The sequence below is a fragment of the Cydia splendana genome, chromosome 13, assembly GCF_910591565.1.
Source record: "Cydia splendana chromosome 13, ilCydSple1.2, whole genome shotgun sequence".
Lineage (NCBI taxonomy): Eukaryota > Metazoa > Arthropoda > Insecta > Lepidoptera > Tortricidae > Cydia > Cydia splendana.
The window spans coordinates 6,552,858-6,565,628 of record NC_085972.1 but is presented as its reverse complement, the minus strand read 5'-3'; the positions used below and the strand labels follow the sequence as shown (position 1 = coordinate 6,565,628).

General features: G+C 40.7%; 1 protein-coding gene across 1 annotated transcript in view; it reads left to right on the top strand.

Annotated features, from left to right (window-relative positions):
• Window positions 1-12,771, top strand: part of LOC134796418 (metabotropic glutamate receptor 2-like) — a 328,723-nt gene that overhangs the window by 280,046 nt on the left and 35,906 nt on the right. The window contains exons 8-9 of the mRNA XM_063768622.1: window positions 9,060-9,163; window positions 12,292-12,441. Coding sequence (XP_063624692.1) covers window positions 9,060-9,163; window positions 12,292-12,441 — 254 coding nt within the window. The remainder of the gene's footprint in view (window positions 1-9,059; window positions 9,164-12,291; window positions 12,442-12,771) is intronic.

The window sequence follows — 12,771 nt, the reverse complement described above, 5'->3', positions numbered from 1 at the left end:
GTATAAAAGTACCCTATTAAAGACTCCACTATCCGCCTGTCTGTCACCAGGCTGTATTCCATGAACCGTGATAGCTAGTCAGTTGAATTTGCACAGATGATGTATTTCTGTTGCCGCTATAACAACAAATATTATAAGGTACGGAACCCTCGGTGGGCGAGTCAAACTCTTACTTGTAGGTTTTACATTTTAGATAAAGATCGATTACACCAATAGGCTAGATTACAGGTTTTTGTTAATGGTACGAGTATCAGTCGATCAGGTTTGTTTTGAGGATCATGTCTATAAGCAATATAAGGGATCCATTGAATTAACAATTAAAGCAATAAAAAAGTCAATTACTGTCAAAGTCTGACTTACTTGTACTTGATCGTGACGTCACAATCATGTTGAAGCCCGTCATGAAGTATAGAAAACAAAAATAAACCCCTGAGTTACAACTGTGTACAGTACGTAATTTACTTATTTTCTAGTCGTAAAAATGTTTTCGCTGTTATAAGCTGGCCAAGCCCGACACTTTCAATATTGGAAGGCTTCACGTAGCCACCGAACCGGGAAATGAAAGCGGCGACCGACGTCACAGCGATTGGTATCACATTTATAATCCAAGTATCCGTTCTTTAACGCGCTTTAATGCACTCCAAAACAAGGCAGGTATACTTGTACTCGTATAATTTTGTGTAGGTAAAGGTACACACGTACTTTTTTTATTCAGTTCTTATCAAGCCGCGTTTTCGTTTATTTCACTGAGTAAACATTTTGTTTTGATCAAATGTTTGCTCTTCCCAGTTACGTACATACTATTGGTGCCAGTGCTTCCATTAACAGAACGAACCATCGATTGCTCGCTCAGACCTGGCGGCCTAGCCAAGGTGAAATCGCTTGCGCTTCGCCGTCGAATAGCTTTGTGTCTCTCTATCACTCTTCCATATTACTGTGACAGTGACAGTTGCGTATCGTTGGCATGTTGTCTAGAGCCAGCACCAGAACCAGCCAGCCAGAACTGTTCAACATTCGAATTGTAGCAGCGTTGCTGCGCCGCAATAAGGCTGACACTCTGACAGAATCACGCCGCGTCAGTCAACGTCAATTTCAGTGTAATTAATTTTGTGATTCACGTATCTTCCATAACTAATGTGATTGTAAATTGAAATACTGATTTATTAATCTTCTTCAGGCAAAAACTCACTAATTTTTACGATTTTTTTATGATATTCTTAATTTCTTATATTTCGTGAAACGGAAAACAATCCTTGCAAGAGTCATCCGGCCCGAGATCGCTTCCGATCGCAAGCCGTCCGGCGACAGGATAGATGTAATAAGCCCTTTATTTTTGGAGTTGCTCGGACGGGTATTTATCAGCCTGGTTATTCCGAAATTAAACACTTCAAAGCATGTTGTTTTGACAAGGAATTATTATACAATTTATTTAAACCGAACATAGTCTTTTAGTTCCCCTAATCTCTGTTATTATTTAAATAATTGCATACATGTACCTAACTGGTGCACCAACACGTCGCATAAATCTTCTAAGCCAGTGTCTCGAGGGCTTACAGCAAAAGCTATTTGAGCATTAGGTACAGCCGCGCTTTACGGATCTTACTTAATCATCATCATCATCATCATCATCTCAGCCATAAGACGTCCACTGCTGAACATAGGCCTCCCCCTTGGACCTCCATACGTGCCGGTTGGAAGCGACCCGCATCCAGCGTCTTCCGGCGACCTTAACAAGATCGTCTGTCCATCTTGTGGGTGGACGTCCTACGCTGCGCTTGCTAGTCCGTGGTCTCCACTCGAGCACTTTTCGACCCCATCGGCCATCTTCTCTGCGTGCAATGTGGCCTGCCCATTGCCACTTCAGCTTGCTAATCCGGTGGGCTATGTCGGTGACTTTAGTTCGTCTACGGATCTCCTCATTTCTGATTCGATCACGTAGAGAAACTCCGAGCATAGCCCTCTCCATAGCTCGTTGAGCGACTTTGAGTTTTGAGATGAGGCCGATAGTGAAAGACCACGTTTCGGAGCCGTAAGTCATCACTGGTAACACACATTGATTAAAGACTTTCGTCTTGAGGCACTGAGGTATGTCGGACGAAAAGACATTACGTAGTTTCCCGAACGCTGCCCAACCGAGTTGGATTCGGCGGTTGACCTCTTTCTCGAAGTTGGACCTACCTAATTGGACTACTTGTCCTAGGTAGATGTACGAGTCAACAACTTCGAGTACCGAGTTCCCAACAGAGACTGGGATGGGCACAACATTGGCATTTGACATAAGTTTCGTCTTGTCCATGTTCATTTTCAAGCCCACCCGTTGTGAAACTCGGTTGAGGTCATCGACCATCATGCTGAGTTCCTCCATCGACTTTGCCATGACTACGATATCGTCGGCAAACCGAAGGTGAGTGATGTATTCGCCGTTGATGTTGATGCCAAGTCCTTCCCATTCCAGGAGCTTGAAGGCGTCTTCCATTACGGCAGTAAACAGTTTCGGAGAGATAACGTCTCCCTGCCTTACGCCTCTTCGCAATGGAATCGCCCTCGTGCTCTGCTCCTGTACTCGGACCGACATGGTGGCGTTACTATACAAACACTTCAACACTTCGATGTACCGATAGTCAATATGGCATCGCTGAAGAGACTCAAGCACCGCCCATGTTGCCACCGAATCGAAGGCTTTCTCATAGTCCACAAACGCTAAGCATAATGGCAAGTTATACTCTTCGGTCTTCTGTATAACTTGCCGCAGCGTATGGATGTGGTCTATGGTACTATAGCCTTTTCGGAAACCGGCTTGTTCGGGAGGCTGGAAGTCATCAAGTCTGTGTTCGAGACGGTTCGTGATGACCCTTGAAAACAGCTTATAGACATGGCTCAGAAGCGTGATGGGTCTGTAGTTCTTCAATAGGTTGTTATCACCTTTTTTGAAGAACAGCACCACCTCGCCTCTACTCCATGTTTCAGGCGTTATGCCCTCGGACAAGACGGAATTAAAGAGCTTCTGGAGGACTTTAAGTACCGGTGTTCCACCCGCTCTCAGAAGCTCTGAAGTGATTCCGTCTTTGCCCGGCGCCTTGTTGTTCTTAAGCTGCTTCAGGGCCATCCTAATCTCGTACAGACTGATGTCCGGGAAATCTTCGGTATAATGTCGGGACAGCTTGGCTCTTGGATCTCCTACCAAGCTGTCAACGGGCTTTGCGATCGAAGTGTATAACTGTCCATAGAACCTCTCGATCTCACCTAAAACCTCCGCTTTGCTCGACGCTATGCTGCCATCTTCCCGTTTCAGCTTTGTCAGCTGGCTTTGCCCAATAGACTTGTCCTTTGCGAACACTTTGGAGCCTTGGTTTCGCTCAATAGTCTCTTTAATACGGTTAGTATTAAAGAGACGCAGATCATGTCGCAGGGACTTAGATATACGTCTATTGAGCTGCCTATATGACTCCGCGTCATCGGGAGACTGCAACTGTAGCGAGCGTCGTTCAGCCATGAGGTTCAAGGTTTGCTCGGTCAATTTCTGAGGTCTATCTTTACGGCGGGATCTAAAAAACTTAGACCCTACTGTGTGGACAGTTTCCACTAGCCCGTCGTTGATTTCGTCCACTGAAGCCAAGTTCTCTAGGCAAGCAAAGCGGTTAGAGAGCTCGAGTTGAAAGCTTTCGGGGTTTTGAACATAGGCTCGAGTAGGTCGGAGCGTAGACTTCATCAGGCTGGACCTTTCAAGTTTAATATTGATATTCAGTGTGCCTCTTACGATTCGGTGATCACTACCGGTCTTTACCCTGTTGATCACAGAGACATCACTGAATATCCGTTTCTTGTCGGTCATGATGAAGTCTATCTCGTTTCTCGTGGAACCGTCAGGACTCATCCAGGTCCATTTCCTGTGAGGCGGCTTCTGGAAGAAAGAGTTCATCATGAAGAGTTCCTCTCTCTCCAGAAAGTCGGCCAGCCTCTGACCCCTAGGGTTCCGTTGCCCATACCCAAATTGCCCCACTCTCAACTCATCCCCGCTTCTCTTGCCCAACTTTGCGTTGAAGTCCCCCATAACAACAGTAAAGTAGGTTTTAGAAGTATGTATGGCCCTACTTACGTCCTCATACATAGCTTCTACTTCATCATCGGAGTGTGACGAGGTCGGTGCGTATACCTGAATGACCTTCAGCGAATATCTTTTGGATATTCTGAGTATTAGGTATACCACCCTGCTCGACACACTGTCGATGGTTATTATGTTGTTTACGAGGGACTTGTGAACGAGAAACCCGACACCACCTTGGGACTGTTGGTCGCCCTCCCGGTGGTAGAGCAAGTTACCAGACTTCAGGGTTGTCGTGTCCTCCCCCTCTCTACGGACTTCGCATAACCCTACAATGTCCCAGTGTAACCTGCTCAGTTCCTCTTCCAGCTCGCAGATCTTTTCGTCAGTCCTCATAGTGCGTATGTTGTGTGTTACCAGGTGTTGTGCGTTATCTTACTTAATGCACACTGTTAATTAACTATGTATATGGCTCACTCGTATAAATATAGAAAGAAATACCTAAAGTTATACCGTTGTTACGTTGATACCGATACCGTTGTTCAACGTGTTAACTAGAGTTTAAAAAACTGAATAGACCATTAAACATGAGCACTTCCTATAGACTCAAATATTTGCTAATTGGTACTAGTAACTGATCACAGGGCCATATCACGCTGGTACCTACAGAAAACTTGACTCGCTCGGCAAGCAATTTAGAAATAAATAGGTACAGCTATGTGGTTGTGGCAACCCTTTTTTCAGAAAGTGGAGCGTCGTGAATACGGGATCTTGTATAATGCTCCCTTTCAATTGAGTGTGACGCCGGGGAGGTCGGTCTTTCCATTCAACTTAAAAGACGAGCGCTTTACGTTAAAAAAAAAAATATTTAAAATTTAAACTGTTTATTATAAATAAATTTTTACAATATTTTTTATGTACTTAACCTAATCTACACTATAATAGATTATTAGCTAAGTGAGAGGTTTTCTTTTAGTTACATTATTGACGTTATTATTACTATATTTTAATCTAATTTATATAACATAATGTGTATCTATTTTATATTTACTTTTGACTTAACTACTTTATCAGTTCATGCAGTACTTTTTTAACATTAGTTTCAGCTTATGAGGCTTATCTTCTAGGTTATCTATTATATGTCTAGGAAGACTATTTAGGATGTGTGGCAAATAACTCGACCAGACTCTTTGCCCATAAAAGTTGTTACTACTTGGTATATTGAAATGTTTTTTATTTATCAGTACTCTAAGGTTATTTGGCCTATCATACCTATTCAGACTTCCCAGTTTATGTCTATATTCTAATATTATCGCTAGCTTCACTTTATCATATACATTCATTATTTTACAATGCTGAAATAACTTTTCATAATTATGTTTATATTTATATTTGATTTTTAGCGGTACAATAGATTTAAGGATTCTTACCTGTAGGTTATATATTCTTTGTAGGTGAGTTTTGTGGGTTCTACCATAGATATCCCATAATTTATTACAGAGTCAGCCATAGCCATGTATATTAGGCGGAGTGTATTATACGGCATTTTGTTTTTAAGTATTGTTAGATTACTGAATACGGCTCTTAGTCTCTTACATACATGGTCAATGTGCGGACTCCAGTTAAATTTATTATCTATAATTAATCCAAGGTATGTATGCTGTTCTACTATGTCTAGGGGCTCACAGTTGCAACTCGAACCTGATCCATGCAAACAAGAGTGTTTGTGTGCTATGATTTTGGGTACTATGTCAGTTTTGATGTAGGGTGACCTTATATGTAGTATTTTGGTTTTTTGGTAATTGATGGTTAATCCGTAATCCGTAAGTTGAGATATATGTTGTAATTTTGACAAAAGAAGGTAAAGAAATGTTAGGGCTAGTTAACTATTTAGTATTTTAAAGGCTACTTAATTTGAATAGGTATTATATCGTTGATTGTTAATAATCAATGGCTTGGCTTAAATGTTGTGTTCTGCGTTATCGTATGTACAATAAGCTGTAGAAATAACTGCCCCCCCCCCCCCCCCCCCCCCTACAAACAAGTTTACATTCAGGGGAGGTCAGGTATCTCTGCAACTTACTGCACCAATCAGACAGTAGCGTTAAGCGCCACTCTGGATGGATTAAATATATTATATACCTATCACAAATGCTGTACAGATGTACATAGTGCATAATTGTATACCATAGTATTTGTCATGCTACGTCAGTCAACTTCAGTTTAGTTTATCTGACTGAAATTATGAGGTAGTGCATAATTATTTTCCATCCTATTATAGCAAGACACGGCGTACGTTTCCGTGCAAATATGATGGAAAATAATTATGCACTATCTCTGTAATGATGAGGCTGGTATATCTGACTAAGCAGAGAGCTCGGTGAAATGTAACGTCGGCACCTACAATTCATATCAGTCGGAAACTTGAAAGCTGGCCAGCTAATGTGTGCTTTGTGCAGTAAGGATACTATATTATTTCTCCACAGCTTTGCCTTTGTTATCTGTGACAAAACAATGAATCTGTGTCAAATGAATTACGTATGGTTTTGTTTTAAAGTTATTAACGACGCCTGTTTGTTACATATTACTTTTGTAAAATATTGTGGACGTTTGGACGGCACTTTGGACGAAGCCTGCATTTTGGGTTTGATAAATGATTAAATGAGTTAGCGATTTTAAAGTTAAAGTTATAACAGATTACTTGATCACTTTACGTCGATAAGAGTATGTATATCTAATAGTGTTATTAAGGGCGGGTCGTACCAATCCGCCAAACTAGATATGGTATACATCTGGCAATTCTGGCATCAATAAAACTCAGCCAATCTTCCAAAATAATCGGATATCAGAAAGTATTAGGCTGGGGTCCGGCCGACCGGTAAAAATAAGTCAGTGTATTTGTTTGATCCCATATGAGGATGTTGAAAAATATCGGATTTTAATTATTTTATCTTTTAGGATTTTTTACTTACCTAAATATTGACCTTAAAATAATTATATGCTGTATTTCAAAACGATATAGGTAGGTACTTCTAATTTCCTTGATATCTTTATATCTTGATATCTTTTATTCCTGTTTATGTCTTTTAGTAATTTATATTAATAAATCCACTCTTTATATGGCGTAAACATGCCTCAGGTACATATGAATTTGTAACACCTGCGGAAGAGTCTTTAAGACCAAGTTCGGCCTGGCCAGCCACATTCGGGCCCATAATAGGCGTAGGTAATTGCTGAGGTCGCCGTCATCGAAATCGACGAAGAGGACTATATATGTATGTATATATTAACTCTGTGGTCGGAGATATAAATTCCCAATTGTTTGCCTTTCCATTCCCTTTGGTCTTTGGATATAATGTACATTGAATATGTACACCGACGTTTAGTCGGTCCAGCAGTACTTTCTGGAACTACTTATACCCAAAATCTATAATTTCCAAGACACAAATTGGCCAAGTTCCAACCAAATTCCAACTACAATTACCAACTAACTTGTACTATGTGGAACATTCTATTATAATCACAACGACGTAATTTACAACAATTATTTACTCTCCAGCGCTTTAACTACATATACAATGTAGGCACCATGGTATAATAATATACTCCGCCTGGTACTCTATTCCCGTCTTTTCTAGGTCACCTAACTGACACAAGCCTACGTCATCATGCGACAGCGCTATATGATAATATGCGATAGCGCTATATACCTATAGCGGCCATGTTATTGTGACGTAGGCCTGTGTCACTCTGGGAATAGAAGACCATGTTTTATTAGACCATGGCAGGCACGACTTGTTTGCGACAACGTTAGAACTGTACATTCAAATTAATTATACTAACACTACGTACTGCCGTTGTGGGAAATGACGCGACTGCGAAGGTTTTTCCAAAATAATATTTACCATCAATAAATGTATACTGCCAAACTTACAGAAGTATACTTACATCCAAAAAACTACAAGCGATGGCATATCCAGAAACTTTTTATATATTTTTTGTTTTTTACATGTTTTTTTTTACTTTTATATTCTCCAAAATGATATATAGGATCGAGTGGAGAAAAAGAGTGGAGGCCTTTGTCCAACAGGGGGACACCAAAGTAGGCTAAAGTAAAAAAATAAACTTTTATACTAAATATTGAAAAATGTCTAATTTGAGACCGAAAATAAACAAAGATAATATGTTGTTTAATCAAATCTTACTACATTATAAACAACCTTCACACTCTACCTGGCCGAAGCATAACGCTATCATAACCCTTCATCCAAAATAGGTACAATTTGCTAAGAGGCGAATGGTCTTGAAACGGTCAGGTACCTATTACAAAATCAACAACCTTTTACACATCTAATTGCTTTAAAATACCCTCATTTAAATGATTTACTAATTCAATTTCTAAAACCCCTTTTATCCTTTCATTACGAAAGGACTAAAGTTTCAAGAAGTTTCAATAACACGATCCCTTTTTAATAGCGATGTAGAATTGTAGATCGGGCCCTAGCGAGTAGTAATCCTTGTTGAAGTGGGATTCGAATTTACATTTTATAATTTAAACTATTGTGACCTGAGGGGCGAAGTGCCGCGAATCCGTTTTATTGCTCATGGGATTTTGTTGTTAATTCCTAGATGGGTAATCTCTATAATGGCTTGGCCAATTGTGTGAGATGGTCGCTCTGTCCCTTGTCCCTTGGCTATGGATGTGAGAACTTCCGGGTATAATTCGCGGATATTTAAATGAATGACTGTCCAATTTGTCTGAATTGATAATTCGACTATTTAAGGGCTCGTTGAGGGTTTACCTATATGGTTTTCACTCGCCTCTTGTTAATCACAGGAAAATTATATAAACTATAAGTATACATTATATGCGTGGGTAAACGATATTTTTGCGAGCGAAAGTGTCGAACAAAAATCTATTTTATTTCCACTTTGGCTACGTAGCCCTTAACGAATTCAATTACACCACATGACTTTATTTGATTGCCCGACTAAAGTTCCTTTTTGCTTGTTCCAGAGACATGCACGCCGAAGTGTGCGGCAGACCAGGCCTATGCGAGGCCATGAGGCCTGCCAGCGGTTCGGAACTCTTGCGCTTCCTAAGAAAAGTGGAGTTTACTGGCAAGTATTAAAGGCATTTTAGTATTAAGTAGGCAAATTTTTCAAATTCTTTCCACAAGTCGCTGCCCCTATATTACAGGGTTCTATGTTTCACTTTTCATTCATTCATTCTTTTAAAATTATGGCTTCAGCCCATTGGGGCTATTTCGCCAGTGTCAAGGTCGTAGTAGCAGGGTAAAACGATTGAAATTCTACGGTTAGTACAAGACAGTGTACGGTGATTTAGCTCTTGTAAAGCGATAGCGGGCTTTACAAGAAACACGTGGACAACCGGCCGTTGACTCCAAAATGATGGTTAAACGTGCTTCAAGATAAATTCTCCATTCACTGCACACTACCACATTAGTTTACTGTATAATAGGCTATCGATATTACACTTTAAACAATATTAATGAGCAAAAAACAAAGCAATTGATCCCGACGCGGGCCATCAAGATGGCGCTCGAACCGGAAGACCATGTTTCACTTTTATCGAACTGAAATTTGAACATTGTCATAGTGACATTAAGTCGAATTTCAACTATCTTGAAAATGTTACATAGGGGTCATCCATTAATTACGTCACACGTTTAGGGGGAGGGAGGGCAAGAAAATGTGACATGTTGTGACAAGGGGAAGGGGGGCGTCATAAACTTTGTGACGTCACTTTAACTTCATCAGTAACCGAAAATGTATTTAAATTATTTTATTCACTATACAGTTAAATAACAAGTTTTTGAAACGATAATCGTTTTTCGTTTAATTTTATTTCTTAATCAGTTTTGGGTTATAAAATTACTAATATTTCTTTTGTCAATAATATTTGGCTAAAATATTTAATAAATATTTGCCGATTTCGTTGAAGAAATGTGACGTCACACCAGGGGGGAGGGGTTTGCCAAATGTGACCAAGTGTGACAAGGAGGGGTGGAGGGGTAAAAAAACCTAGAAATTCGTGTGACGTAATTAATGGATGACCCCATAGAACCCTATAATATTGGGGCAGCGAAGTGTAGGTACAAGATGGACCACTATAAGTGTTTCCTGATAAACTTCTCGCGCCTTTCACCAACATGACTATTTGACACCTGAGGGCCTGCCGCGAACCACGTTCGACGTGTTGCCTCCCTATCACACTTACGTACGAATTTACAAGTGCGACAGAGAGACAACACACTGACAATTTCATGTAGGTACAACACTTCTGGGTCGATAGGTAACAAAAGCATATAGCGTAATTTTCTTTACCAGCAATGTACGGTGAACTGTGAATGGTAGACGACAATTGGACGTAGTTTAGGGTAAAGGATCCATCCTCTAAAATTTGTCATTTAAATCAGCGGTTGGCAACTCGCGGCCCGCGGGCCGCATGCGGCCCGCGAACCTCTCACTTGCGGCCCGCGAGCCTCCCTGGCTACTTTGTATGTAATATTGACAAATGAGAATGTCTGATAAAGTCATAAATATTAACAAAGTGCGGCCCGCGTCCACGTCGTTAAGTGCTATGTGGCCCTTGGCTGCTAAAAGGTTGCCGACCGCTGATTTAAATGAATGACTTTTCCGTTTGACAGAAAGTTCAAATTTTACTACCAGATTTTTGTGGATTGGATCTTTTACCCTAAACTACGTCCAATTATCAGCGACGTAAAACAGGGGCCTAGTAAATGTTCAAGATTTGACCCAATGGAATTACGAAATGAACCGTGAACATGATGTGGATTTTTCTAATCTATAAGTTCTCCGTTGGTCTAATTGGCACTTAGAAGATCGATGGATTGATTGTGGTTAATCCAGATTAAAATAAAACCCGCTCGAGAAAAGCCGACTCAATTTAAAAGCTTTTAGGTTTATTTTTTTAATTGTTAAGTTTGCGTTGAATTTTTATAAAAAAATCCAACACAAATGTACCGACCAGGCGAGAGATTTCTATGAAACTATGAATACGAAAAAAAATTGTATCCAAATCGGGGCCTATACATATATAAATGACAAGGGAATCCTCATACTGTTACTCTTGATGTCCCGAGTAAAATAAACTATGTTTGTCTTAAGGGGCCCACTAATTAACAGTCCGCCGGACGGTCTCGGCCTGTCAGTTAGAACTAAATTTTGACAGTTCCGAACAACTGACAGGCCGATATCGTCCGGCGGACTGTTAATCAACGCCACCGTTCCACCGAGACCACCGCCACCGTTCCGTACTTTTTAGTATTTGTTGTTATAGCGGCAACAGAAATACATCATCTGTGAAAATTTTAACTGTACTGTAGCTATCACGGTTCGTGAGACCTAGTGACAGACGGACGGACGGACGGACGGACAGCGGAGTCTTAGTAATAGGGTCCCGTTTTACCCTTTGGGTACGGAACCCTAAAAATGTATGTATGGGACAGACAGACGCTATAGTCTGTATCTTTAGGTATTTAAATAAAAGTAAACAAACAATTCGTAAATTTTCGGGTAGTTATAACATTTATTGATTAACCAACCAAATACAAAATCGTCTGGATCAGTCACTGAACGACCTGACTTTAACCTACATTATTTGATCATGTGATGTTGTTATCTACGCTCAACTGGCTTAAGGAGCCGTTTGAGGGTAAATTTTGTTTACTTTTATTTAAATACCTAAAGATACAGACTATAGAGGTACACCAAGATATGTATTATATGTATAACAGATGTATGTAAGTGCATGTTATTTTAAACGTCAAACATATATGAAATTATGAGGTAAGTATAAACAACACTTGCACTGCGTGTGCTATCAAAATCGTTGGAGACTTATCATCACTTTACCAAAATGTATTCACATTAAATACATATCACTACTTTAGTGAATAATGAAGACGAAATTAAAAACGACTCGTATGTTCGTTTGTATCTTTAGAATGTAAGTTTTCTTTAAAATCTGCAAACCATATTTCTTGGAGTGCCAAAGTGGCTAAGGTTGATCAATGATGAAAGTGATGAAACAACGCATCGAGTTTGGGGTCGTTCTAGTTATGTATCTCCATGAGTCGTCATTATAAATAAGTAGACGACGATAAAAGCTTGCACCCAATTTTTTTTTATACAAAGACATCATTATATTTTACCATCGTTATTTAGTTGTTTGGAATATGTCTTAAATTTAGACTTGTGTGCAGGTCTAAGCGGCGACGAGTTCCGCTTTGACGGCAACGGGGACGGCCCGGCGCGCTACAACATTCTACACTTCAAGCAGGTCTCCAGGGGCAACTACCGCTGGCTCAAGGTCGGAGAGTACCTGGACGGGGAGCTACAGCTGGACCTGGACGGTAAGAGCTGGAGCTACAACATACTCTTCAAGCAGGTCTCCAAGGGCAACTACCGCTGGCTCAAGGTCGAAGAGTACCTGGACGGGGAGCTACAGCTGGACCTGGACGGTAAGAGCTGGAGATACAACATACTCTTCAAGCAGCTCTCCAGGGGCAACTATCGCTGGCTCAAGGTCGGAGAGTACCTGGACGGGGAGCTACAGCTGGACCTGGACGGTAAGAGCTGGAGATACAACATACTCTTCAAGCAGCTCTCCAGGGGCAACTACCGCTGGCTCAAGTTCGGAGACTACCTGGACGGGGAGCTACAGTTGGACCTGGATGGTAAGA